We start from the raw sequence: 27,942 nt of genomic DNA, 5'->3' as shown, positions 1-27,942 counted from the left end.
TGCAGCCTTTCTCTGGGTCATGACTGGGTGTGGGTGACAGTTGGGCTTTGTGTATTCCTCCTAGACAGCCACACACAATGAGGAACTTAGGTGTGAGTGGATGGGCTATCAGTGGCAGGATGGGAGGGAGGAGCTGGGCCCAGCCCCCTTCACTTGAATAGGCTGTGTTCCCTCTCCACACAAGGGGCTGCATACCCCCTGAAGTTAGACTGGAGCCAGAGCTAGGAAGGCAGGGCACCTGTGCACTTCAAAGGCATGCCTCTAGAAGCTTCTCCCCACTTCAAAGGCACAACTGGGTATAAATACTGGATCTCAGATACCAACTCTTTAGTAAACCTTTGGACCAGTGCATACTCTGCCAGGAAGGACTGCGGTGCTGCTGAAAGGACTGCTACTCTGCTGGACTGCTGCCCTAATGCATTGCTGCCATACTGTGTTGACCTGCTGCCCTCTTAATGGAGTGAGAAGTACTGGACCTGCATCTCTTTAACCCAGAAACCAGAGTGACTCCAACGGCTAGTCGACTGGCCTCCTGGTCTGAAGCCTCAGGGACAGGCTTCCAACAACCTTGCACCTGCACCTGGACTCTGCCATCTGTGAGCCTGCCTTGCAAAGTGGTGCCTCCCTAGTCCTGGACCCCTGAAAGTGGACCTAAGGTGCTTAGTCAGCCTCGGTGGATCCAGTGGAACTGGTACATCTACTCTGCTGCACGACACAACCCCGAGCAGAACCAATTGACCTCTGCTGCTATGTGGATTAGACCGATCGCAAAGACCTGCATCTTCTCCAGAGCCCACAATGCCATTGGACCCGCCCTTGCACAATGCATCCCCGGCGCAGGCCCTCACAACCCTCATCGAGGGCAGCCTCGATAACGACGCTGGACTCTGCATCGCAGCCTCACAGCTCTTTGGAACAATGCATTGCGTAGACTGTGCTCCTCATCTTTGATGCCAGACTTCACATCACAAGCCCCATTGAAGGGATCCTTGACGACGACACAGGCCTTCACATTGCAGCCTCACCGCATCTCTAAATGACGCTCGCTTCCACTGTGCAATACATCATCGATGCAGATCTTCTCAGCACACCACAAATCAGAATTTAAAGTACTTTGTTCGGCGGGCCTAACTGGGTCCCTGTAGCTGGCCCGCGATCTATTGTGTTTGCCATAAACTTGTGACGTTGTCCTCGTCCGGCGCAACCAGATGCCAACAGTTGCCACGTTGTGCTTTTTGGCACTATTTTCAAAAAAATATTTAATAGTCCATATCTCCGGTTCCACTGATTGGAGTTTTTGTGGTGTTAGTCTTGCATTATTTATCGTAGAAAGTACTATTTTTCCAAATTGGTGTGGGATTATTTTTGTCTGCTGTTTTTCACTTTATTGCACAAATTCTTTACACATTGCCTCTAAGTTATGCCGGACTGCTCTGCAACAAGCTACCAGAGGATTGTGCACATGTTAATTTGCTTTTGTCTTGTGGTTGCATCGTGACCAGGGTCACACTACAGTCAACCAACAGCCCAATTTCTCACAATGTACTCGTATGGATTTTCCATGGGGATGATATGTGCCTCTTTGTGGACAATTGAACGGTAAAGCACACCATGTAGTCAGGTTGCACTCCCCCAATTCTAAACAAACACATTTTTAGTAATGCTCTCCATGCAGCTGAGCATACACCATCAAGATCCATACACACAAGGGAGTGACTTTAACTGTGTAATGAATGTAGAAGCAGACAGAGAAGCTGTCTGACTGGGTGGATGGGAGGGTCCTTGCAAACGTACAACACACCCATTGACCAGGGATTATCCCTACTATTTCACGCTTTGCATACCAGGATAGATATGATATTAGTGACACTGCAAATCAGTGGGAGAAACCTTAGGGCTTATATTTAGCCATGCCTTCAGATCAAAAACCCTCCCTATGGCTATTGAGATGGGGTGTCATGCATTGATTCCGAAGCAGTTAGACACCTTAGAGCAGAGGTCTTCAAACTTTTGGATGCCGAGACCCCCCTGTCAACATTTTGAGGCGCAAGGACCCCCTCCTGACAAAAATGTCTAAACCTGTTGACTAAATTGCGTGGGATGAAAATGTAAATGAGGTTATGTGATGCCGCGTATTTTGGGATAGCATTGCTTCATTATTTTGATATTTGTTACCCACGTAACGCTGAGGAAAGATTTCACCCAATCAGTACCCATTTATAACCAAAATACAGCAATTATCATCAGAAAGATTTCAAGTCAACCTTTGTGAAGGGCCTTCCACTCTGCAGCAATACGTGCTGCCACATTAGAAGCTCACCTGGCCCTGACCGGAAGAAGCAGGGGTCCCTTAAAACCCTGGCGGTTCTGTGTAGAGTTAAGCCGTTTACCCATGCAGCTTTCCTCTCACCCCCTCCCTTCCATCCCTCTCTCCTCTCCTAACCCCGGATCCCTCTCTCACTTTGCAGGTCATTTTCTTTCACCCCTTTTTACAACTTCTGAACTCTCCCCATTCAACCTCTCACTTCACCTTTAATCACCTCTTGCCATTCTGTCCTTTCACTGCCCTCATCTCTAACAGTCTCTCACATTTATCTCATGGCCTCTCTGGCCCTGTCACCTCCCGTGCCCCTCAGCACTTCTCATTCACCTCGTCTCTTCATTCAAATTTTTGTCTATTTGTATCTTACACCTCTCCAGTCCCCCCATTCCTCTTTCACATCTCCCCTTTGTTCTAACAGAAGCCCTCACCTTTGGATCACACTCACTTCTTGCGTGTCCACACTTCTCTTCGGCAATTCACATTTCTCCTCATCCCTGACCTCTGCAATCAAATTCTCTCACTCCCTTGCTGTCCTCTCTCATTTTGGGTGCGGATGCAAGTTCAGAATGGGATGAATGAATGTATGATTACTGATGGGCTTGTTTGAGTGAGTTGCATATTGAGTAGTGAGGTGGACAGGTGAGTGAAGTGTCACATGAGTGCAGGATGAGTAGTGTACTCGTGTGACTGCAGGTTGAGGTATAGTGTGAGCAGGACAAGTGCATTTTGAGTGCAGAGTGATCACTGTGAGTGCAAGGTGAGCGGGTGAATGGTGCAAGTGCATGGTGATCAGTGTGAGTGCATTGTGATCACTGTGAGTGCAAGGTGAGCGTGACAATAAAGGGCGAGAATGAGGAATGAGTTGTCTGAATGCAGGGTGCATTCCCAGACCCATGAAGTAACTCAGCATGTTATTGACGGGGCGTAGACTTTAAGATCCAAGTTAAACTATTGCGGCATTAATCGGGGATCGAGGGTGAAGGAAATAAATAATGTGCTGATCCTGCAACAAACTTCCAGTCCTATGGTTAGGGTTACCAGCAGATTATTTTGATGGCCCAGTCGGTACAAAAAAAAGCAGTCACCTAAAGCGGTATTTTCAGCGCTTATCTGTGCATACTTCCCAGGGCCGGCTTTAGTGCTGGTGGTGCCCTGTGTGACAATGTTTGTTGGTGCCCCCCCAATGACCACCCCACCACGGATTCTTTCACTAGCACCCTTTAACAGTGACCAAGTCTCCATAACCCCACACTCTCAGATGCATTGAATTAGTTATATAGTGCCACTCATACCAGTGTAGGGTGTCCGAGCACTTTGCATCACACACACATTACACAGAGACAATCAATCATAAGTGTGTAAATCAGTGTATAGGAAATGTTACATAAGCCAAAGGACTAAAAGTATAGGAGTCACATGTCATCCATACTGGTAGGCAGTATAGATCAAGAGTGCTTGGTGTGGAGAAGCACAAACTCAGAGTCGAAAAAGAAACAGCATAGTTGGGAGTTTCCTTTAATAATAAGAATTGATTTCTAGCCAAATTAACCCTTTTTGCAACATTAATCAATGTTCTAATAATGTATACTTTGCGGTGTGTATGCAGTTCTAGGATGAAAGTTAATAGCTCACTATTCTATATTAGGACTTTAAGTTATAAATTGCAAGTAACAAAAGGATGTCTCTTTTGAAAGCAGTAACCTGCTGATCTCTTCACATCATACGCACTCTGTAATCTACTTGGTACATGTTCTTTGCAGCAGGCATATTAACCCTCTGCACTAACTTCACCTAAGTCAAAACCTCAACTATACAAAATTCTGATCTCTCTCCAGGAAGATAATTAATCACACGAGTTATCTTGACATTTATGTGAGGCCTGGTAATTGCCGGGGAAAGAAACGCTGCAGCAGGTGCTTCAAAAGCACAATAAACTTTCACACACGCCGCCCCCAGGAAGCCAACTTTGTATTCCTTTCCATGAAATGCATTCTCACACTACGGCAGTGAATGTAAAATCCAAATGTAAGGAATAGGCACAGTGGGGACCCAGGGGGTACTGGAACCAGCAAAAAAACCTAAGCCTCTGTAAGCAGTTTACAAAGGCATGTTAAATGGTCTTTAAAGACCTGTGAAAAAACACGGGGTGCCGGAGATAGGAATCCAGACACTGCTCAGCTGAGCCCCCAGCAGCTCAAGTTTCACTGAAGCAGCCCGGGCTGAGACACAGGACCAGGACGGGGGAAGTGTGGGGGGGGGGGGGCTGAAGCCCTTGGGCCTGGGCAGAAGTGTGACTGGGAAGGCGCGACCCCCTTTGCATCACTCCACGGCCCCCCTGGGGGTCGCGCCCCACAGTTTGAAGACCCCTGCCTTAGAGAGAGAGATCTCCCACAGGGCAATGGGAAAAACGGTGTATTAGATTGCCTTTAGTAAAATGCTGGGCAACAATGGGCTCCCTTTAGAGTTGTACAAGGTTTTCCAGAGGCAGCTAATACAGCGACATATATATATATATATATATATATCTTATCTACTGGCGGTCGCCAGTAGATAGTTATAGTTAGGACCGTGTTTCCATAGGAAATCCGCAACATTCTATTTGGAATAACTTTGGCGCCGGTTGACGAATCCTCGCGAAATTTTCAAAATAGGTGGGGCGCTCCGCTCCGCTCCGCTCCGCTCCGCTCCGCTCCTACCCTGAAAGTCTCGGGGGGATTCGTCAAGCGGGGGCTGAGAAAAAAGGGGAGTCCCAAAACACGTTTTCCCCATGCAATTTTCCATAGGGACCTTATGTCCAAGGTACAGCCCGAACGGCTGAACAGAATTACTTGAAATTTGTCCGAGAGGTAGTCCTCAGGTTAGGGATGTGCCTTTTGCAGGTCTGGTGTCAATCTGTTCAGTAGTTCCTGAGAAAATCAAAAGTAAAATCATATATATATGTGGGCGGAGCCTAACCACACATCTCATCCTGAGATCTGATTGGCTGTCAGCACTTCATCCAAGAAGTGTTGGCAGCCATCTTGGGACCAATATACATGATAGCACCTCATTAAAAAGCATTGCAGTTAATAGAAGGTTTTAAGACTTTAGTTACATTATAAATCATTTGTTGATGGTACCATACTCATTTTAGGAATTGTGGTATGTTCTAAGGTGATTTCACCATGTGAAAAAGCCTTCTGCTGGGATATCATGATTGAGAGAAAAATATTTTCTCATGCTTTTCCCACAGAGGTTTGGAAGGTGATCTATAAGCTAAACTGAGAGCTTATTTTCTGTAAATTCACATTATCTTTCTCAGTCATGTGAGAATGAAGTCTGACATTCTCAGTAAAACATGTACATCCAACAAAGGCAGAGACGGTCAGTTGATTCCTTTGTGTTCTACTGCAGCTTCCCAGAGTGATCCAAAGAACAACTAGAGCGCTAACAGTCCTACTTATGATAAACGTATGGCACACCTGAAGCCATCTTGCTTGGATTAAAGTGGTAACTCTTAAAACATTTAATTTAAAAAGGAACAAAATGAGGGGGTTCATTTTTCCATAAAAAGTATGATTAGTGCTGCAGAAAGAAAAATTAGGGCACATTTTGAGTGACTTCTCAAATCCTCTTCTATTTCATTAAAAAATTCTGACATGCAGACTGAAACATGCACTTTCAATACCAGCAGCAGTTTTCCCTGGTGAGCAGTAGCTTTACTACAGTGATCTAATGAGCAAAAAGAGTGATAACATTCTGAATTTATGGCAAATGTGTGACACATCTGAATGCCTTTGGAATCAAAGTAAAAAACTGAAAATATTTCCTACTGAGGAGACTGCAGTAAATGAGGAAATTAGGAAACTTCATAACAAATAAGTCTGCCAAGATGGCCACCAGAGACAAAAGAGCCCAAATGTAGCCCACATATCACCCAGATGTAGCCCAAGTATAGCCCAATGACAGAATGTCCCAGAGTGTTCTTAAAAACAACTAGAGCGCTTACTGTCTTCATTATGACAAAAGTATGGCACACCTGAAGCCATCTTGATTGGAATAAACTGGTAACACTTAAAACATTTAATTTAAAAAGAAACACAATGAGGGGGTTCATTTTGCCATAGAAATTATGATTAATGCTGAAGAAAGAAAATGAGGGCACATTTTGAGTGACTTCTCAAATCCTCTTCTATTTCATGAAAAAATTCTGACATGCAGACTGAAACATGCACTTTTAATACCAGGAGCAGACTTCCATGGTGAACAGTAGTTTTACTACAGTGATCTAATGAGCAACTAGAGTGCTAACATTCAGAATTTATGGCAAATGTGTGACATATCTGAATACCTTCATGATGGAATCAAAGTAAAAAAATGAAAGCATTTCCTACTAAGGAGACTGCAGTACATGAGGAAATTAGGAAACTTCATAACAAATAAATCTCCCAAGATGGCCACCGGAGACAAAAGAGCCCAAATGTAGCCCAAAATCACCCAGATGTAGCCCAAATATAGCCCAATGACAGAAGTGTGCAAAACACTTATTATTTTGTGTTTTTGCAGTGTTATATAGTGCAGACTTGTCAGGTATTGGAGTGCTTTACATGAGCATTGGTTACATCACACAAGAACAAATTCATTTTGGTTGTAGACATGGGGAGACTAAGTGATTTGACCAGAATCACAGAATGTCGAGCTGAAGCAGAAACTCCAACCTGGTTTCCCAGTTGCAAAGTCTGCAGTTCTGGAAGTAACACCACATCCTCTCCCCTAAGTGCAACATTTAATCAAGTGGTCAACTGGATAAAAAAACATAAAGGTAACAAATAATTTAAAAGTGCTTTCTCGCTATTTGAAAACTCAGAAAATATGTCCTTATTTTAGTCTTTTAGAGCACTAACCATAATTTTGATGCCAATAAGACCCTCTCATATATGTAATTTCTAAAGGAAATGCTCTAGGTATTACAGTTTTGATTACATCAAGATGACGTCAGGCGTTCCACACTTTTGTAATAAATATAGAATGTTAGCAATCTAGTTGTTCATTAGGATACTGTTGAGAGGCAGAGGCCAGGGGCACGGACTCTGAAAATTGAAGGCAGGTAGGAGGGTGCAAAGGCAACAATTTAACCACACTGAGCAGGCAGGAAGGCCCGTGGCAGCACAACAGACTATGGAGGGCAGTGGAAAGGGGGGCAGGGGCAACAAACCAACAATACAGGACTTGCAAGAGAGGCTGTGGCAATGTAATAGACCATTGTGGGCAGAAGGAAGAGGCAATGGTAGTACAACCATACATGCCAACAGACCCGATTCAGCCAGGAAATGTCCAATGTTTTTAAGCTCAAATGGGCTTTATTTTATTTGTCTCCTGTCTACAATCTCCTCTTTTTCAATGTAACTCAAAGGGGAAAATCAATACCCCAGTTTTTTTTCAAAATCTCCCTCTTACCAAGTTCAAAATGTTCGCAAGTATGGTACATTGGATCATGGAAGGATATGGGGTAGGGACATGGACTTGGATAACAGAGGACAGGAGGGACATGGAGAGGTGCACCAAACTGACCCTGCAGGGCAGGCATCAGGGTTTGCAGCAGCACAATACACCACACAGGGCATGCGGGACGGGAGTGCAGCACAACAATCCATAGAAAGCAAGAGGGAGGGGACAGGACCATGCACATGGACAACAGAGAACAGAGGGGCAAGAGGCAGGACCATAATGGACAGACAGGAGAGAAAGCTGCAGCATAACAGACCATAAAGGGCAGGAGGGATGGATCAGGGGCATTACAATGGAACAGACAAGCCAGGAGGGAGGGAGTAGGGGTCTGCACATGTAAACCGAGGGCTGGGGGCAAGGGGGCAGGGCAGGAGCAGCAAGATAGCCATGGAGGTCAGGCAGGATGGGCACTAGAAGCAAGACACACCATGAAGAGCAACAGTGAGACTGTGATGGCATACACACAGACCATGGAGGGAAGGTGGGAGGGGTTCAGGGGCAGCTAACTGACCACACAGGGAAGGTGGGAGGGGCCATGGCAGCACAGAAGACCATGCATGGCAAGTGGGAGGGTTAGTGCTAGCACAATGGCTATGATGGGCAAGAAGGAGGGTGCAGGGGCATGCACAAAGGACGATGGAGGATAGAAGGGAGGGTCAGGACCTGTGCACAGACAAGAAAGTTCAGGGGAAGGGGCCTCACAACAGACCGCACGGGGCAGGCAGGAGGAGCAGTTGCAGCACAACAGACCAGGGAGGGCAGAAGGGTGTGGCAGTACAATGGACCATATAGGACAGGAGGAAGAGGATAGGGGCATGGCATGTGGACAGGCAGGGTGGAGGTGGCAGGGACAGGTTACAGTCATCTGACAATGCTAGGCAGGTGGGAGGGGAGTGGCAGCTCAACAGAACACTCAGAGTAGATAGGAGTGGCAGGTCCATGGAACATGGTGGGCAAAAAGGATGGAGCAGGGGCATACACAAAGACATCGGAGGGCAGGGGGAAGGAGAATAGGGGCAGTAAGCTAAGCACAGAGTTTAAGCAGGAGGTCAATGATGGGGCATAGAATTGGGCAATGGAGGGCAGGAGGAGTGGACTGGTACATCATACTAAATGGAGGGCAGTGGCAGCACATCAGACCATGCATGGCAGGAGGGAGGAGGCTAGTCCATGGATTCACACAACAGAGGATAGGGAGGAGGGGGATGGGGCAGCAAGCTAACTGTTCAGAGAAGACGGGTATTAGGAACTTTATTGTTTTTAAAACGTGTGTCTGTGCGAACTACTTAAAATATGAGTTTGAGTTTGAGTTTAAGTTTTAAAATACTTGTAAAGCGCTCGTACACCTGCGGTTTCTTGGCGCTACTGCTAACCAGATCCAGGGCTAAGCGACGGGGGAGACTGCTGGGGATTTAATCAAAGAATTTTGTGAACAGATGGGCTTTGAGATGTTTGCGAAATTGCGGGTACAGGGCAATGGATCGCAGAGCTAGGGGAAAGGAGTTCCAGAGGATCGGGGCAAGGGTAGCAAATTTCGAACCACCCCACTTCTTTGTCCGATAGCGTGGGATAGTGAGGAGGGACTGGGACGAGGAGCGGAGTTCCCTAGTGGGTACATAGGGGGTGATTTCTGAGGAGATGAATGCTGGAGCCAAGTCCAGTCGGGCCAAAAAGGTGATGGAGGCGAGCTTGAATTGGATACGGGCCTGCACAGGAAGCCAGTGCAGGGATTTCAAGACGGGGGAGGAACGGTGAAATTTGGGAAGGTTGAAGACCAGGCGGGCCGCCTGGTTTTGTATCTGCTGCAAACGCCGTAAGCTATATGCAGGGATATCTGCATATAGGGCGTTGCCGTAGTCCAGGCGGGAGACCCCCATGGCTAAAATGATGAGTTTGAGAGCTGAGAAGGTGAAGAAACGGGACACCCTGCGTATAATGCGCAGTGAAAGGAAAGAGGAAGATACCACAGAGCTAACCTGGGAGTGGAGGGTGAGTTGAGAGTTCAGTTTTATGCCGAGGGTTTTAACAGAGGTAGAGGGTTCCGGAGAGGGGCCAAGAGAAGGGGGCCAGAAGAGAGGGGACCAGGGGCTGGATGAACCACCCGTCAACACCAGCTCGGTCTTGTCAGGGTTGAGTTTAAGGTGATTGTGGCTCATCCAGTCCCGGATGGCATTTAAAAAACCTTTGAAATTCACTGAAAAAACCATAGGTTTCAGGCACGTTATAGTTAGGGATTAGCATTTAAAAAACCTTAGAAATTCACTGAAAAAACCATAGGTTTCAGGGGCGTTATAGTTAGCTAAGGTTTTTTAAATGCTAATTCCTAACTATAACGTGCCTGAAACCTATGTTTTTTCAGTGAATTTCAAAGGTTTTTTAAATGCTAATTTCTAACTATCCCTACAGAGATAGGACATGTGAAGAAAGAAGAAAAAACGCACAGAAAGAAAAAAAAGAAATGCAGAAAGAAGCGACAGAAGTCCTCAAAGTCGAAGAAAAGTGCAGGAAGAAGGATAACGTGCAGAAAGAACAAACAGAAGAGCAGAAAGAAGCCTTGTTGCAAAATCATCCTGTACCCTCAACTTTTTCAGACGGATACTGGTGGTAACTGAGTCTGACTAACCAGTCCTAGAGCCAGTGCTATGTTAAAAGACACTCAGAATACAGTGAAAACACCTACATACACTAGGGAACACTATGCATTGGGGTCCCCCTGTGATCAGCATGACCTCCTCTGTAAGCCCCTAGTATATAATAGGGCAGGGGATTAAAACTACCTCTTAAAACGCGCCACAGGGCGTGTTTGCACACGTCACCTCAGGCCCCGTCCCCTCACTTCCCCACTGTGTAAACACGCCCTGTGGCCGTTTTAAGTTGGGAGATTAAGTCCCCTTGAATCCTGAGGGTCCCTAGGGTCCAACTAGACCACTAGGTACCTCCAGTAAGCGCCACAGAGCTGCGTTGCAGAGAGATGTAAAAAGGGGCACGGCCTAGACCACCTCTCTGCAACGCAGCGGAGTGGTGCTTACTGGAAGCACCAGGTGGGCTAGTTGGCCTCCAGGGTCCCTCAGGACTGAAGGGGAATTATTTCCCCAACTTAAAACGCGCCACAGGGCATGTTTTCACACGTTAACTCAGGCCCCGTCCCCTCCCTTCACCATTGTGTAAACACGCCCTGTGGCCGTTTTTAGTTGGGAGATTAAGTTAATTTGAATCCTGAGGGTCCCTAGGGTCCAACTAGCCCACTAGGTACCTCCAGTATGCGCCACAGAGCTGCGTTGCAGAGAGGTGTAAAAAGTGGCACGGCCTGGACCACCTCTCTGCAACGCAGCTCCCTGGTGCAAACTGGAGATGCCTGTTGGGCTCAGTGGCGCTTACTGGAAGCACCTGGTGGGCTAGTTGGACCCTAGGGACCTTCAGGATTCAAATTAACTTAATCTCCCAACTAAAAACGGCCACAGGGCATGTTTACACAGTGGTGAAGGGAGGGGACGGGGCCTGAGTTAACGTGTGCAAACAAGCCCTGTGGCGCGTTTTAAGTTGGGGAAATAATTCCCCTTCAATCCTGAGGGACCCTCAGGATTGAAGGGGAATTATTTCCCCAACTTAAAACGCGCCATAGGGCGTGTTTGAACACGTCACCTCAGGCCCCGTCCCCTTCCTTCCCCACTGTGTACACATGCCCTGTGGCCGTTTTTTAAGTTGGGAGATTAAGTCCCCTTGAATCCTGAGGATCCCTAGGGGCAAAATAACCCACTAGGTACGTCCAGTAAGCGCCATTGCAGAGAGGTGTAAAAAGGGGTTCGGCCTGCACCACCTCTCTGCAACGCAGAGCAGTGGCACTTACTGGAAGCACCTGGTGGGCTAGTTGGCCCCCAGGGTCCCTCAGGATTGAAAGGGAATTATTTCCCCAACTTAAAACGTGCCACAGGGCGTGTTTGCACACGTCACCTCAGGCCCCGTCCCCTCCCTTCACCACTGTGTAAACGCGCCCTGTGGCCGTTCTAAGTTGAGAGATTAAGTCCCCTTGAATCCTAAGGGTCCCTAGGGTCAAACTAGCCCACTAGGTACCTCCAGTAAGCGCCACAGAGCTGCATTGCATAGAGGTGTAAAAAGGGGCGTGGCCTCAGAACACCTGTCTGCAACGCACCTCCCTGGCGCACACTGGAGATACCTGTTGGGCTAGTTGGCCCTCAGGGACCCTCAGTATTGAAGGGGAATTAATTCCCCAACTTACAACTGGCCAGGGGGCTCGTTTGCAGAGTGCTGCAAGGAGGGGGCGTGGCCTCCAGCGCGATGCCGGTCTTTTATTTATTTTATTTTTTTAAGAAGGAGGGCTGTGTGGCCCCCCTTCTTTTTCTAATTTACTGGCCCTGGGGACCCCATCCCCCAGGGCCTGCACCCTAATTTTTTTTGTTGCAAAAAATTAATTTGGCCCTCCCAAGGCCTTAATCGGCCCCGGGGACCCCAACCCACGGGTCATGGCCTTTTTTGTATTTAAATTCTTTAGGAGGGGGCTGCGTTGCCCCCCTCCTCAGGCCACTTATGGCTCCGGGGACCCCATCCCCCGGGGCCGGCCTTTTTTTAAAAATTATTTTAAAAATATATATATTTATAGAAACACCTAGGAAATGCTGGACAAACCGTATGTACCTATCACCATGACGATTTGCGTGATATTCATTAAAAGGCGACTATGCATAGAATGAATCCACATGGAATGTATTTACACCGCTAGTGAAGCTCTGACGTGTCTGACGCCCTACCGTGCCTAATCCCGGTGCCCCCGCCGGTGGGTACTCTCCAAGTAGACACCCTTGTCGTTTATTTATACAAACATGGGTAGCTATTGACGGGCACATTTAATATACACGCACACCAAGCCATTCAAAGGGGATTCGACAAAAATTCGACCAAACTATGCAAGAAACCCCCCTCACGGTTAATAAAAAACACATCCACCGCCGGATGTGTAATACTTTTTATTTTACTCTCTGGAAAGGAGACGAACCTCACTTGAGAGTCACAGCGTGCTCCTGGCTGAGCCCAATGCTGTGTTACACCCACCAGTGCCCGCCGATTGCCTCACACCTCTGTGTTGTATTCCACCAGCTAGTGCGTATGCTATGACACTCTCTAGCCCATGTGCACTGTAACACCACCCCGTGAATATGTCATGCCACACTTGCCTTCGCACGGGTTATATTGCCCCATCTAACGTGCCTTCCTCGATGTGTATGTTATAACGCACAGCGCTATGCCATACATATTACAATCTGGGATGCATATCTTTGTCACAGTGCATATGCAACGTTACACTCCCCAGCACATATTTTATATTACAACTTTAGAGACTAGTTATGTTACACAACACTGCCCTGTGCATATTACACTCCAAGGCGCATATCGCATAGCACGCGCTAGTGCCTGTGCTATCTCGCGCTCTCCAATGAATCTGTCATTGCGCACAATGTATTGCATATTATATTTCACACCCCGGTTCATCTTATATCACACTTTTTGGTGCATAGTTTATACCATATACTACATCTAGTTTTCATTTTCAATCGTGCTCTCAGGACTATGTTTTATATAACACTGCGTCCACCTACTCTTTTCACGGGTATTACATTTTGCGATGGGGGTGGAGGGTCAGGGGGTGTTTCTCCCAAGTGAGCCCGGAGTCACAGTCACAAACGTCCTCTTTTTCCTGAATAAAAGTGAGATTATGCTGCATACTTGTTCATATTTTAAGTAGTTCGCACAGACACACATTTTAAAAACAATAAAGTTCCTAATACCCACCTTCTCTGAACAGTTAGCTTGCTGCCCCATCCACCTCCTCCCTATCCTCTGTTGTCTAAATCCATGGACTAGCCTCCTCCCTCCTGCCATGCATGGTCTGATGTGCTGCCACTGCCCTCCATTTAGCATGATGTAGCAGTCCACTCCTCCTGCCCTCCATTGCCCAATTCTATGGCCCATCATTGACCTCCTGCTTAGCCTCTGTGCTTAGCTTGCTGCCCCTATTCTCCTTCCCCCTGCCCTCCGATGTCTTTGTGCATGCCCCTGCTCCATCCTTTTTGCCCACTATGTTCCATGGACCTGCCACTCCTATCTACTCTGAGTGTTCTGTTGAGCTGCCACTCCCCTCCCACCTGCCTAGCATTGTCAGATGACTGTAACCTGTCCCTGCCACCTCCACCCTGCCTGTCCACATGCCATGCCCCTATCCCCTTCCTCCTGTCCTCCATGGTCCATTTTACTGCCACACCCTTCTGCCCTCCCTGATCTGTTGTGCTGCAACTGCTCCTCCTGCCTGCCCCGCGCGGTCTGTTGTGAGGCCCCTTCCCGTGAACTCTCTTGTCTGTGCCCAGGTCCTGACCCTCCCTTCTATCCTCCATGGTCCTTTGTGCATGCCCCTGCACCCTCCTTCTTGCCCATCATAGCCATTGTGCTGCCACTAACCCTCCCGCTTGCCATGCATGGTCTTCTGTGCTGCCATGGCCCCTCCCACCTTCCCTGTGTGGTCAGCTAGCTGCCCCTGACCCCCTCCCACCTTCCCTCCATGGTCTGTGTGTATGCCACCATAGTCTCATTGTTGCTCTCCATGGTGTGTCTTGTTTCTAGTGCCCATCCTGCCTGACCTCCATGGTCATCTTGCTGCTTCTGCCCTGCCACCTTGCCCCCAGCCCTCTGTTTCCATGTGCAGACCCCCTATTCCCTCCCTCCTGGCTTGTCTGTTCCATTGTAATGCCCCTGATCCGTCCCTCCTGCCCTTTATGGTCTGTTATGCTGCAGCTTTCTCTCTTGTCTGTCCATTATGGTCAGCTAGCTACCATTGCCTCTTTCCCATCTGTTCTCTGTTGTCCATGTGCATGGTCCTGTCCCCTCCCTATTGCTTTCTATGGATTGTTGTGCTGCACTCCCGTCCCGCATGCGCTGTGTGGTGTATTATGCTGCTGCAAACCCTGATGCCTGCCCTGTAGGGTCAGTTTGGCGCACCTCTCCATGTCCCTCCTGTCCTCTGTTATCCGAGTCCATGTCCCTACCCTAATTCCTCCTGCCTACCATGATTCAATGTACCATACTTGCGAACATTTTGAACTTGGTAAGAGGGAGAGTTTGAAAAAACCTGGGATATTGATTTTCCCCTTTGAGTTACATTGAAAAAGAGGAGATTGTAGACAGGAGACAGATCAAATCAAGCCCATTTGAGCTTAAAAACATTGGACGTTTCCTGGCTGAAACGGGTCTGTTGGCATGTATGGTTGTACTACCACTGCCTCTTCCTTCTGCCCACAATGGTCTATTATATTGCCACTGCCTCTCTTGCCAGTCCTGTATTGTTGGTTTGTTGCCCCTGCCCCCCTTTCCACTGCCCTCCATAGTCTGTTGTGCTGCCACTGCCCTTCCTGCCTGCCCAGTGTGGTCAAATTGTTGCCTCTGCACTCTCCTACCTGCCTTCAATTGTCAGAGTCCGTGCCCCTGGCCTCTGCCTCTCAACAGTATCCCACTGAACAACTAGATTGCAAACATTCTATATTCATTACAAAAGTGTGGAACGCCTGACGTCATCTTGATGTAATCAAAACTGTAATACCTAGAGTATTTCCTTTAGAAATTACATATATGAGAGGGTCTTATTTGCATCAAAATTATGGTTAGTGCTCTAAAAAACTAAAATGAGGACATATTTTCTGAGTTTTCAAATAGCGACAAAGAACTTTTATTTGTAATCTTTATGTTTTTTTATCCAGTTGACCACTTGATTAAATGTTGCACCTTGGCGAGAGGATGTGGTGTTACTTCCAGAGCTGCAGACTTTGCAACTGGGGAACCAGGTTGGAGTTTCTGCTTCAGCTCAACATTCTGTGATTGTGGTCAAATCACTTAATCTCCCCATTTCTACAACCAAAATGAATTTGATCTTGTGTGATGTAACCAATGCTCATGTAAAGCATTCCAATACCTGACAAGTCTGCACTATATAAAACTGAAAATACACAAAAAATAAGTGTTTTGCACACTTCTGCCATTGGGCTACATGTGGGCTACATCTGGGTGATATTTGTGCTGCATTTAGGCTCTGTTGTGTCTGGTGGCCATCTTGGGATGTTTATTTGTTATGAAGTTTCCTAATTTCCTCATTTACTGCAGTCTCCTCAGTAGGAAATGCTTTCAGTTTTTTACTTTGATTCCATCAAGAAGGTATTCAGATATGTCACACATTTGCCATAAATTGTTAGCACTCTAGTTGCTCATTAGATCACTGTAGTAAAGCTACTGCTCACCACGGAAGTCTGCTGCTGGTATTAAAAGTGCATATTTCAGTCTGCATATCAGAATTTTTTAATGAAATAGAAGAGGATTTGAGAAGTCACTCAAAATGTGCCATAATTTTTCTTTCTTCAGCACTAATCATAATTTCTATCGCAAAATGAACCCCCTCATTGTGTTCCTTTTTAAATTAAATGTTTTAAGTGTTACCAGTTTATTCCAATCAAGATGGCTTCAGGTGTGCCATACTTTTGTCATAAGTAAGACAGTAAGCTCTCTAGTTGTTCTTAAGAACACTCTGGGGCATTCTGTCATTAGGCTATACTTGGGCTACATCTGGGTGATATTTGGGCTACATTTGGGCTCTTTTGTCTCTGGTGGCCATCTTGGGAGATTTATTTGTTATGAAGTTTCCTAATTTCCTCATTTACTGCAGTCTCCTCAGTGGGAATACTTTCAGTTTTTTATTTTGGTTCCATCAAGAAGGCATTCAGATGTGTCACACATTTGCCATAAATTCTGAATGTTAGCACTCTAGTTGCTCATTAGATCACTGTAGTAAAGCTACTGCTCACCAGGGAAGTCTGCTGCTGGTATTCAAAGTGCATGTTTCAGTCTGCATGTTAGAATTTTTTTATGACATACAAAAGGATTTGAGAAGTCAAAATGTGCCCTAATTTTTCTTTCTGCAGCACTAATCATAATTTCTATGGCAAAATGAATCCCCTCATTGTGTTCCTTTGTAAATTAAATGTTTTAAGTGTTACCGCTTTATTCCATTCAAGATGGCTTCAGGTGTGCCATACTTTTGTCATAAGTAAGACTGTTAGCGCTCTAGTTGTTCGTTAGAACACTCTGGGACATTCTGTCATTGGGCTATACTTGGGCTACATCTGGGTGATATTTGGGCTACATTTGGGCTCTTTTGTCTCTGGTGGCCATTTTGGGACACTTATTTGTTATGATGTTTCCCAATTTCCTCATTTACTACAGTCTCCTCAGTAGGAAATACTTTCAGTTTTTTACTTTGATTCCATCAAGAAGGCATTCAGATGTGTCACAAATTTGCCATAAATTCAGAATGTTAGCACTCTAGTTGCTTATTAGATCACTGTAGTAAAGCTACTGCTCACCAGGGAAGTCTGCTGCTGGTATTGAAAGTGCATGTTTCAGGCTGCATGTCAGAATTTTTTAATGAAATAGAAGAGGATTTGAGAAGTCACTCAAAATGTGCCCTAATTTTTCTTTCTGCAGCACTAATCATACTTTCTATGGCAAAATGAACCCCTCATTTTGTACCTTTTTAAATTAAATGTTTTAAGAATTACCACTTTATTCCAACCAAGATGGCTTCAGGTGTGCCATACGTTTGTCATAAGTAAGACTGTTAGCGCTCTAGTTGTTCTTTAGAACACTCTGGGAAGCTGCAGTAGAACACAAAGGAATCAACTGACAGTCTCTGCCCTTGTTAGATGTACATGTTTTACTGAGAATGTCAGACTTCATTCTCACATGACTGAGAAAGATAATGTGAATTTACAGAAAATATGCTCTCAGTTAGCTTATAGATCACCTTCCAAACCTCTGTGGGAAAAGTATGAGAAAGAAAATAGTTTTCTCTCAAAAAAGATTCATGATATCACAGCAGAAGGCTTTTCCACATGGTAAAATCACCTTAGAACACACCACAATTCCTAACATGAGTATGGTACCATCAACAAATGATTTATAATGTAACTAAAGTCTTAAAACCTTCTATTAACTGCAATGCTTTTTAATGAGGTGCTATCATGTATCTTGGTCCCAAGATGGCTGCCAACACTTCTTGGATGAAGTGCTGACAGCCAATCAGATCTCACGATGAGATGTGTGGTTAGGCTCCGCCCAGATATATATGTGATTTTACTTTTGATTTTCTCAGGAACTACTAAACGGATTGACACCATTTAAGCAAAAGGCACATGCCTGACCTGAGGACTACCTCTGCCAAATTTCAAATAATTCTGTTCAGCCGTTCGGGCTGTACCTTCGACTAAAGGTCCTACGGGAAAATGCATGGGGAAAACGCGTTTTGGCACCCCCCTTTTTTCTCAGCCCCCGCTTGATGAATCACCCCGAGACTTTCAGGGTAGGAGCTGAGCGGAGCACCCCATTAGTTTTGAAAATTTCACGAATATAAGTCAACCGGCGCCAAAGTTATTCAAAATAGAATTTTCAGATTTCCTATGGAAACTCGGTCCTAAGTATAACTATCTACTGGCGACCGCCAGTAGATAATATATATGTACAGGACAGCATACAGCAGTAGCAAACTGCCGCCTAGCATCAGAGAAGCCACTAAGGTGGTGATCCCAAAAGGGGATCACAAACCACTGGAAGTGGAGTCCTACAGACCCCGTGCATGCTTAATTTGAACTGGAAAATACTAGGCAAAGTGCTGGTAAATAGATTACTGGCGGTCCTTCCATGCCTGGTACATCAGGGTCAGAGCTGTTTTATACTGGGCAGGAATACTATCCCAAATGTGTGCAGATTCGTTCACTTTATTATACGTAACATTCTCCCACATATGTAGTGGTCAGAGGTGGCTTCCATAGCTATGGAAAAAACCTTTGACACTCTAACTTGGGAATACCCCTGGGCGGTAGGACAAAGCATCGGTTTTTGTGACAAAAATGATGGAATTGATAAGGCTGTTGTATACTAATCTCAATGTATTTGTTAAAATTGGATGGGTAATATCAGAATCTTGGAGAGTGGTGTTAGACTCTAGGCAGGGCTGTACCCTTTCACCCATGCTCGTTACCTGGTGTTATGTAGTCACTTGTGCAACATTTGTGGGCTAGCGAAGAGCCGCCCAGGATTCCCATCAATGGGCTCCCCCATACTATTTACTATATGCAGTGCAGATGATGTATTACTTTATGGAAATGATGTGTGCAGAAGGCTGCCACAACTGCTGCATGCATTTGAAAAATTTGGGAGGGTGCCTGGATTCCGCCTCAACAAGACCAAGCCATTTATTTCTTTTCAAATGTAAAGTTTATATGCATTTATAAATCTAATGAATATAAAACTGTATTTGTCTCAGCCAATACTTAAATGTGAAAAACATTATAAATCATGCATTGTGATAAACAATTGTGTGCTACTCTGTCTTCAGGTTGTCTGGATCACTGCTACCATGCCCTATTTCGTTTTGACAGCTTTGCTTGTTCGCGGAGTTACTCTTCCTGGGGCAATTGATGGGATCAAAGCATACCTCAGTGTGGATTTCCTCCGGTTATGTGAGGCTTCGGTAAGTGAGATTTTACTTTATTTTTTGGCTTGTATTAGTTTAACTTATGCATAAGAGCATTTCTGCCGCCACAGTTGGGGTTCCCTAATGGAGATAAGCATGTTATTTTATTCTTAAAAGAAATATATTGGCAAGTTTCACTGTAGCAAGCTTTCTGCATAAGTAAGTTATCCTCTTACTGCATTGGTGCAGCTGAATGAGCCGCACTGTGAGATTGAGCTGGAGGGACCTGGTGTAGGGATCTCAACCCATGTATTATGCCGGTGGACCTGCGTTGCATCCTGTGCAGTATATATATGCCTGGTGGACATGCCCTAGCTGTCTAGTTCGGAACTATAGGTCTGTCTTCTAGGTTTGTGGCCACACTCTTTCCAGCCCTTTTATCTTTCTCACACTCTCATGGGATCACAGAAGGAGAGTGTGAGCTTGTTGCTAAGCAAAGCCGGAAGCAGCCGGCAATTGATTTTGATGGCGGAGCCTGTTGCCATCTTGGATCATCAATTTAGTTTAGGATCCAAAGCACATTAGAGGTTGAGTTTGCCATAAGAGAGGCTTCTCTTTCTTCCAAGACTCTGAGGCTGATGCCAGTGACCAATGACTCTATCCTGGATAGGACTGAGGGTGAGGACAATCAGTCCCTACCTGTTACCCTCAAACCAGCTGAGGAAAATTACTTCGTCAGCCATTATCAGAGGAGGAAACCATAAAGTTTGCCTTCTCGTTCCACTGTGAGGAAGGTGATGATCCATGAATGGGTGAATGTGGACAAGTAGAATATTTCTGCATTCCTCACAAAGCTTTATGTTTTCAGAAAAATTTCCACAAGTGTTAAAAGTGGATTCTATAATTGCTGGATCGTCTTTTCAGGGGTTATTATTTCAGAAGAGACAACACCATCTGATCTGGTATACAATTAGATGGAATCAGGGTCAAAATGGCTTATGCAGCTGCTAATTTGTCCATCAGAACATCTACGTTTTCCAACTACACAATTCAGTCCTGCTAGAAATTGGGCTACTGGTTGACTGGGGTGTGAGCAGCCACCTCAATCCTAGTCAGGGTAAGGTACAAGCAAACGCCAAGCTAACCTGTGCTCAATTCGCTGCTTGCTTGGCACAGAACCATCAGGCTTAACTTAGAGGCAATGTGTAAAGTATTTGTGCAACACTCCAAACATTAAAACTGTAAAAACACAGCACAAAAAGATTCCACACAAGGTTAAAAAATAGAGCCAAATTGAGTACATAAAACAAGACCATAATGAAAAAAATCCAATCAGTAGTACCAAAGTTATGAATTTTTGAAGTATAAACTGTAAAATAGCTCCTAAAAGCATAACGCTCCAACTGGGGATATCTGGTCGTTTGGATCAGGTCAAAGTCAAAAGATCAAACCAACTGCTATGGAGTATGGGTCAGATATATTCCCAGATTAGTCCAGCTGCAGGTTTGCCTTCTCATGTTTTGTGCCAAGAGTCCTGTTTGCATTGGAGAGGGTCACTGGGAGCAAGGAGAGCATTGCGGATGGCAGTCAGCATGGCACGAAAAACATGCCAGAGTTCGTGGACGGGTAGTCTTCAGCTTCATGTTGGCTGACCGCCTGCGCTGATGATGCTGCTGTGCTAAGAGAGAGGCTTGTGGTGGCTAGCACTGATTTTCCATGCAAGTGGCTTGGTTCCACTGCATTTGGGCTTGTTCCTGGTCGCAAAGAGCCCAGAAGGTTGCTTTTAAGAGCTCAATAGGGTTCAGGACCTATGGGGCGCCTCTTGGGGGTCAGGAACTTGCTGAAGATGGGTCCATGAGCTGTTGCAGAGCCTGGTATGCCCTGAGGCTCAGATAAGGAGGCCAGCAGACCAGCCCTTTGAGTCACCCTGGGATTCTGGGTTCAAGGTGGAGTTGCAGGTCTAGTTCTTCTTCTCCAGAGAAAAGGGCAGCATGTCCCATAGAGCAACAGTCCAGCAACAGTCCAGCAGAGTTGCAGTCCTTGAATCAGCATTGAAGTCCTGCTTTCTGACACAGTATCCACAGTCCAGAAGTGTTCTGAAGACTTTGAGTCTTAGGTCCTTTTTTATACCATGATTCCGGAAGGTGGGAGAAGCTTCTAGACAGTGGCTTTGGATTTTCCTGCCTCCCCTGCCCTGGCTCCAAACTGGCTGAAGTGACAATGCGGGTTTGTTAGTCCCTTTAGTTTGTGTGAAGGCAGAGCACAGGCTATTTAGGTGTTAGTGAGGCTGTGCTCAGCAGCGCCCCCATCCTGCCAGCAAATGGCCAACTCAGGCACACCTAATCTCTCTATTGTGTAACTGTCTTGGAGGAATTCACAAAGTCAACTGGCAGTTACACCTAGTCATTTGACTCGGGGTATAAACACCAAAATGTGCGCACATTTCTTAGAAAAAGGACACCCCCCTGATTCTTTTAGATGGCTAATTCTGGAAACATTCCCGAATATTACGAAAGAAGCCTTATTAATTAAAGAACAACGGTGGGTGTACAAAAGCGGCACACACATCACAGGACTCAATGACGCCATTCCGTGGTCCTCTTTAAAACCACCTTAAGAAGTGTCCTACATTGTGAACACTAAGCTCCCTAGTTGCCATACCCCTGTATGATATCTTCCCTATACACTAGGCTAACTCGACCTGTATAGACCTTCCACTAATATTTATGCCACCATTTCAACTCCTTGAATATTCAGGGGTTAAAACCGATTCAACTGACCCCCATTAATTTAACAAATTGAATACTATGGCCGACTACGCATGGTTTTTCACACATGTTTACAATGTCAAGCCGCAAATATGGTAATAACAGCGTACATACCACTACCACATGAATTTATCTCTGGCACTCTTAATACTTCCCCATTATTGCGGCAACGTGAAATATTCCTGCGCCTCACATGTAGCAAACTACATCAGCGCTTCCTTTCCCCCCCCAACTTTTTAGTGAAGCAAGCATTGTAAATACCCATTTGGAGATGGCATTAACAACATATGCGCACCCGCTATATGGTTCTATCGCTAGCATATCGCTTCTCAAGCCTCTCCCAATATGGCGGCTACATTGAACCCAACTTGTACTTCACGACATCAAGTAACACCAGTGCATCCACTTCCGCCCATTTGGTGACGTGATTCCCCTTTTTATACCAACGCGAGACCTCCTAGCCCCACCTCCCAGTCCTGGTAGTACGGGGTAGGTCTACGGGCGACACGGACTCGGCGTGTCTGTAAGTATGACTATATGGTCGAAATTCTTCCTTTTTTAAACGATAGCGTGTTTAGTACCGCCAGCTTAACTTTTTGGATGGTTTACACATCTACATACCATCACCATTGTCTGGGGTTAAGCCTATATCCACACATAGGAACCACTCACGTATCAGGGTTGCAAATCAATGCCTTTACTCCACTTAGATAAACGTGATCACACAGATCCATATAGGACAGAGCAACGATGGAACTACCAGAACGCGGAGACTCGATGCTTATTTCCTCCGCTAGTTCCTTTTCCCTTTTAATTTTATGAACACATCCCCTCCAACGACTGACTGTTACACACAATAAAGGGCATTCTGAGCTTTCTCTGACTAACCCCACATCCATCAGTGACCCTCTTTAGAGCTCCAATAAACCCAACAATATTATTTGTGAATATTCAACGCAAGAGAAGGGGTGTTAATGACCCTGGAGTACTGTGTCTATTCATCAAATATGTTTTCCAATGCGCTCCTCCCATATGCTGTTACAGAACGCAAGGAACTCCTTGCGTAGCCTACCAGGGACTGCAGTGTCTTATCCTATGGAGTATATAGGGTAAGTCCACTAATTGCTGTTTTAAACACTCTTGGAGTGATCACTTCACGTGGCTTTTGTGTGGTTTTAAAAATATTTTTCTTCCCTAACACAGTATGTGCACCATCACCTTAAATGCACGTACTATCCGCACCATGTAAGGTAACTAAGATTGTAATTAAGCGTTCTATAATGATTTTGGTCTCCCTTATTCCATACAGGTAGACAGAGCCGCAGGTAAAATACCAGCTGTATATGAGAATGCTTATTGTTAATCATACAACCCTGTCTGTATATATTTGTAGATAGATTTCTTTTTTTAGGTCCTGAAGAATCGCTTGAGTACACCTCAGTTGTAGCGAGAAACATGTTGACCACGATGAGGCAGTGTAGACAACCCAGAACATTGACCTGAGTTACTAACACTTTACCTCACAATTTTAATTAGGTGAGGAGGCATCATAATAAAACTGTTGAGATAGCACTCCCTCCCCTATTTTAATATTCATCTACATTATCAAAGAGCCCCATACTCCCACTTCAACTATCGGCTATCTTGGATATAAAGATCTCCACAAGAGTGCTCTCTAAACAAGAGCCCGTCGGGTATTGCACCAGCCGACTTGACGTAGGAGCAGCCCGATGATGTTACATTACATCCTGAAGGGTACGTGATTCACGATATCCTGATGGCTGTGTGAGGGTTCCAATATCCATAATAAATCCTTTTTACATGGTACGCCGTCCCCCTTCCTTTAGGAACAGCTTTGTCACTTTCATGTTGTTGCTCTCACCAACGGTAACAAGGTTAGTGGGCCTTACATTAGGTTCTGGTTATTTGGGTACCCTAGATCAGGCTCTCTCCTTTCAAGAGTCCCAGATGTCCCCTTTGTGCTATTTGGATAACCTCAAACAACGACTTACCTATAGCAGGAATGCACAGCTTTGCGGCACTCTGTGTTCTTTCGCGTGTCATGGGGGATACTTTAATGCACTTGTCATATGATTGATTCGATTTAGGTTTTTATATAGCGCAAACATATACCTGGCAGCGTCTTGGCACTGAGGTAACAAGGGAAAGAGAGCGAACAGTGATCATTAGTTCCTAAAAAGCCATGTTTTTAAAGATAGCCGAAAACTCCGAAGGGAAAGAGCAGTTTTTATTTCCATTGAAACATGTTCCAGTTTCTAGTGGTGCAGACCACAAAGATCCTGCCTCCCCGCCAAAAGGTTTAAAGGGGGGCACCACCAGATTACTGGCTGAGCTGGAGCGAAGTGTTCTCTCAGGGACATACCTTCTGATTTTCTCACTTAAAAAGGCAGGGCCTGATCCCTGAAGCGCTTTGTAAGTGATACAGAGGGCTTTGAACACTATTCTCCACCATTATAGTGCCTCCTTTTCCCCTTTTTACCTCTCTTTGTGCCTCCGAGCCTCTTTTGCTTCCTCCGTCCCAGAGAGGTACCTACAGCTGGCCACCGACCACAGCTCCATTTTGAGGAAGATCATTCCATTCCTAAGGCCCTTTCCTCGTTTCCTCTTCTTTGAGTACTCATTTCAGCTCTCCTTCCACTTCCATCACATTGATATGATCTTAGAGCAGCATCAAATGATATTTAAGCAGCCAACATTATGTTACAGTAATCTTTTGGTCTGTGTTTATGGCAAACATTATGTCAGGTAGTCTGTATTCACGGGTGCCTGTGGGTCTCTAAGAATGTCTGGTTACTTACAGGTAATATTCATTACTACAACTCCATGTCTTCCTCGTCACAGTCCTGAGTCCCCCCCTCTCCCTGTGGGCCACTGATTCTGTCTATGCTTGTTTACTTCAGGAAGTGGGGTACTTGTCTTTGGGGTACTGGGGCCATCTTGGAGTGGGAGTGAATTCAATTTTGGTGGTTAGGTTCTGCATGAAGATAACTCATTATGAAAGTACTGGAGAGGAAGAGGGACGAAGAAGTAATGACTAGCTACTTTGATCTCTCTCTAAGTGTGCACCTATATGTAATGACAGAGGGATGGCCCAATGAGTTTAACGTTTGATGTTGGCATATGTAGTAATCTAAGGCTCAAGCACTTGAGCACCATTAAATTTGACAACAGCACCACCTGTTATTTATAGTAATTATAAATGGCAGAAGTGTGGCATGCGCAGAAGTGTAGGAAGAGCAGAAGTGTGGGATGAGCAACTATTTAAAAATAGTTCTTATGTATGTCAACGTGTGTGTGGCTATTAGGAGAGCGCTTCAGCACCTCATCAGGGATAGTAAGCGCTATATAAAATTTGCAATTCAATGTGTCCATGCACTGGACAACAGAACAGCCTATTGGCTTTGTCAATACTAGTACAGTAATGCAGTCAATTCTGTGAGGTCAGCTTCTGTGTGCTTTTTCTCGCCGAAGTGACGTACTGGTGGCGCAAGGGGCTTGTAAATACATGGGAAAAAGTGATGTACGGGGAAAAATTATGCAAAAGTGGCGCAAGAGGCTTGTAAATAAGCCCCTATGGGGCAGATTTACAAGCCCCTTGCGCTGCCAGTACGTCACTTTTTGTGACGCACTGGCAGCGCATTTCCCTGCCCCATATTTACAAGGACAGAAAAAGCCAACCAGTGTGGCTTTTCCTGTCCTTTTAAATGTGGCCCCTTAACACGCAGCACGTTGCAACACCTATGGAACGAGACACATGTCCGTATTTACGCAGAATCGTAAACCTGGAAATGCGTAACTATACTACGCCACCCTAGGGGTGGTGTAGCAAGTCGCAACGAGTAGAAATGTTTTCATTTCTCCTTGTTTTTTTCCTCTGTCAATGCGTGCTGCATTCTACAGCATGCATTGAAAGAGGAAAATGCGTGTAGTGATTGTTTTTGTGCAGAAAGGTGCTCCTTCCTGCACAAAAACTATCTCCCCATGGTGCAAGGGTACCTGCGCCGACGCATGGCAGCTGTTTGTGCACCAGCGCAGGGGAGAGCACAGGAGTAAATATGTTGCAATCCTGTGCTCTGAAAGTGCTGCAGCGTGGCGCAGCCAAAGGGCTTGCGGTGCCGCGTTGAGGCACTTTCTTGTAGATCTGCCCCTATGTGTTTAACCGCAGCGCATCCATGGAGTTCAATGAAGCTTACTTACAAGCCCCTGGCGACCCCGGTGCGCCACTTTTAATTTGGGAAAACGTGGTGGCAGCAATTGTGGAAATGTTCGCATAAAATGCTCTACCAACTCATTAGGCCAATACTGACATAGAGGAGGGACATTTCACATCGTGCGGAAAAGGATAAAACAGGGCAGCGTAATGGGGGAAACATATTTCATAATGCGCCAATAGAGTCGTGAGTAAAGTTGACCCGTTATTTTGTTTTTCATGGGAAAGGCTAACACCCGGGAGCAATTTCTCTCTCCAAGAGCTCACGACAGTAAAACGCAAAAGTAGTAATCTGTAAAATTGAATTGGGCACATGCGTTCAACAGTAATTTGCAAAATTACTGTTCATTCAGCACTATCTTTCATCTTTGGGCTGAAAGAGTTTCCTGCAATTATCTCTAATGGCAGCTTTTCTTTTCTCTTCTTTCCCGCCCTTCTTTTGTGTCCGGATCTGGGCTTGCTCGCAGGTTTGGATCGACGCAGCCACTCAGATCTGCTTCTCGCTTGGCATTGGGTTTGGTGTGCTAATAGCCTTTTCCAGCTACAACAAGTTTTCCAACAACTGCTACAGGTAAAGGCTTGAACCGCGCGCGCAGCTCGTTGTGGGTGAATGCCTGATCAAAACCGTTTTATTTGCAATTAATTGCCACTTTAAAGCCTCTCGTCTATGCAGAGAACATTTGGTGCAAGCTTTGTGTTTTTGATTTAATTTCACGGAGATAAAAGGCATGAAAATGTGTACAAATTACAATAAAACATATTCCCTTAGCGTGTTTAATTTATTGAAATGCTCATGAATATATTGAAAATGAAGATAAATCTTTATAACACCCACTGTTGACCTTATTGTCCTTACAATAGCGACTACTTTACTCAGTGCAAGTATCATACTTTCCAATAGTTTTAAATATACTAATAGACACTAGGCGAATAATTCCTTTTGGGTTGAAGTAAGCTGTATGCTGTATCAGATGAGCTGTTTTTTTTTGTTTACATAGGACCAGGAGAGCAGGATTCATATCAGGTTTTCCAGATTAACACATAAAATAAATTAACATACAATATATGTCAGTACAGTTTATTTACAAGAAGGATAGGGGGGATTTTTTCCCCAGGCCTTGCCCCCTTTTTCAGGGACCTCATTCTTCAAAATGTATTTAGATACTGAAGCAAATCTGCAATTTTTTTGTTTTTTATACTAATAATGAGGCACTAACAGCTATACAACTGGATAGCACAAGAAGCTGGAGCGGCCTGCCACATTTCCCCTTTCATAGGAGTATGCACTATTTTTATTAATTTAAAACTGGTGCTTGCGCGTGGTGGGACCTTCGTGAAAGTTTGAACAAGGGCCCTACAAAAACGTCTGAAATGTCTTTGCTAAAAATGTAAAAAACAATAAAGTGCATTGTCTGAATCAATTTAAAACACCTGCTTACTGACAGGCTCAACAGGAATGAACCCCCTCAAACACGGGCCTCTCCTTGCCAAAGGGTTTGTCTCAAACCCTTGTTTACTTAACAAACCGGAGTAAGGACATTATATTTGGAACTTTGTTCTAATGAATTGAACTGGATTGTAATTCTGCCCATTTCTTTCTAATAATGGTGCA

General features: G+C 45.3%; 1 protein-coding gene across 1 annotated transcript in view; it reads left to right on the top strand.

Moving 5' to 3' along the window:
• The window catches only part of SLC6A3 (solute carrier family 6 member 3), a 506,641-nt gene that overhangs the window by 338,364 nt on the left and 140,335 nt on the right, over positions 1-27,942 (top strand). The window contains exons 6-7 of the mRNA XM_085604173.1: positions 19,254-19,388; positions 26,798-26,901. Of these exons, the coding sequence (XP_085460299.1) occupies positions 19,254-19,388; positions 26,798-26,901 (239 nt within the window). The remainder of the gene's footprint in view (positions 1-19,253; positions 19,389-26,797; positions 26,902-27,942) is intronic.

This window comes from Triturus cristatus, chromosome 5_1 (assembly GCF_964204655.1).
Source record: "Triturus cristatus chromosome 5_1, aTriCri1.1, whole genome shotgun sequence".
Taxonomy (NCBI): domain Eukaryota; kingdom Metazoa; phylum Chordata; class Amphibia; order Caudata; family Salamandridae; genus Triturus; species Triturus cristatus.
Note: the sequence above shows the minus strand (reverse complement) of the source record. Positions and strands in the feature narration are given on the sequence as shown.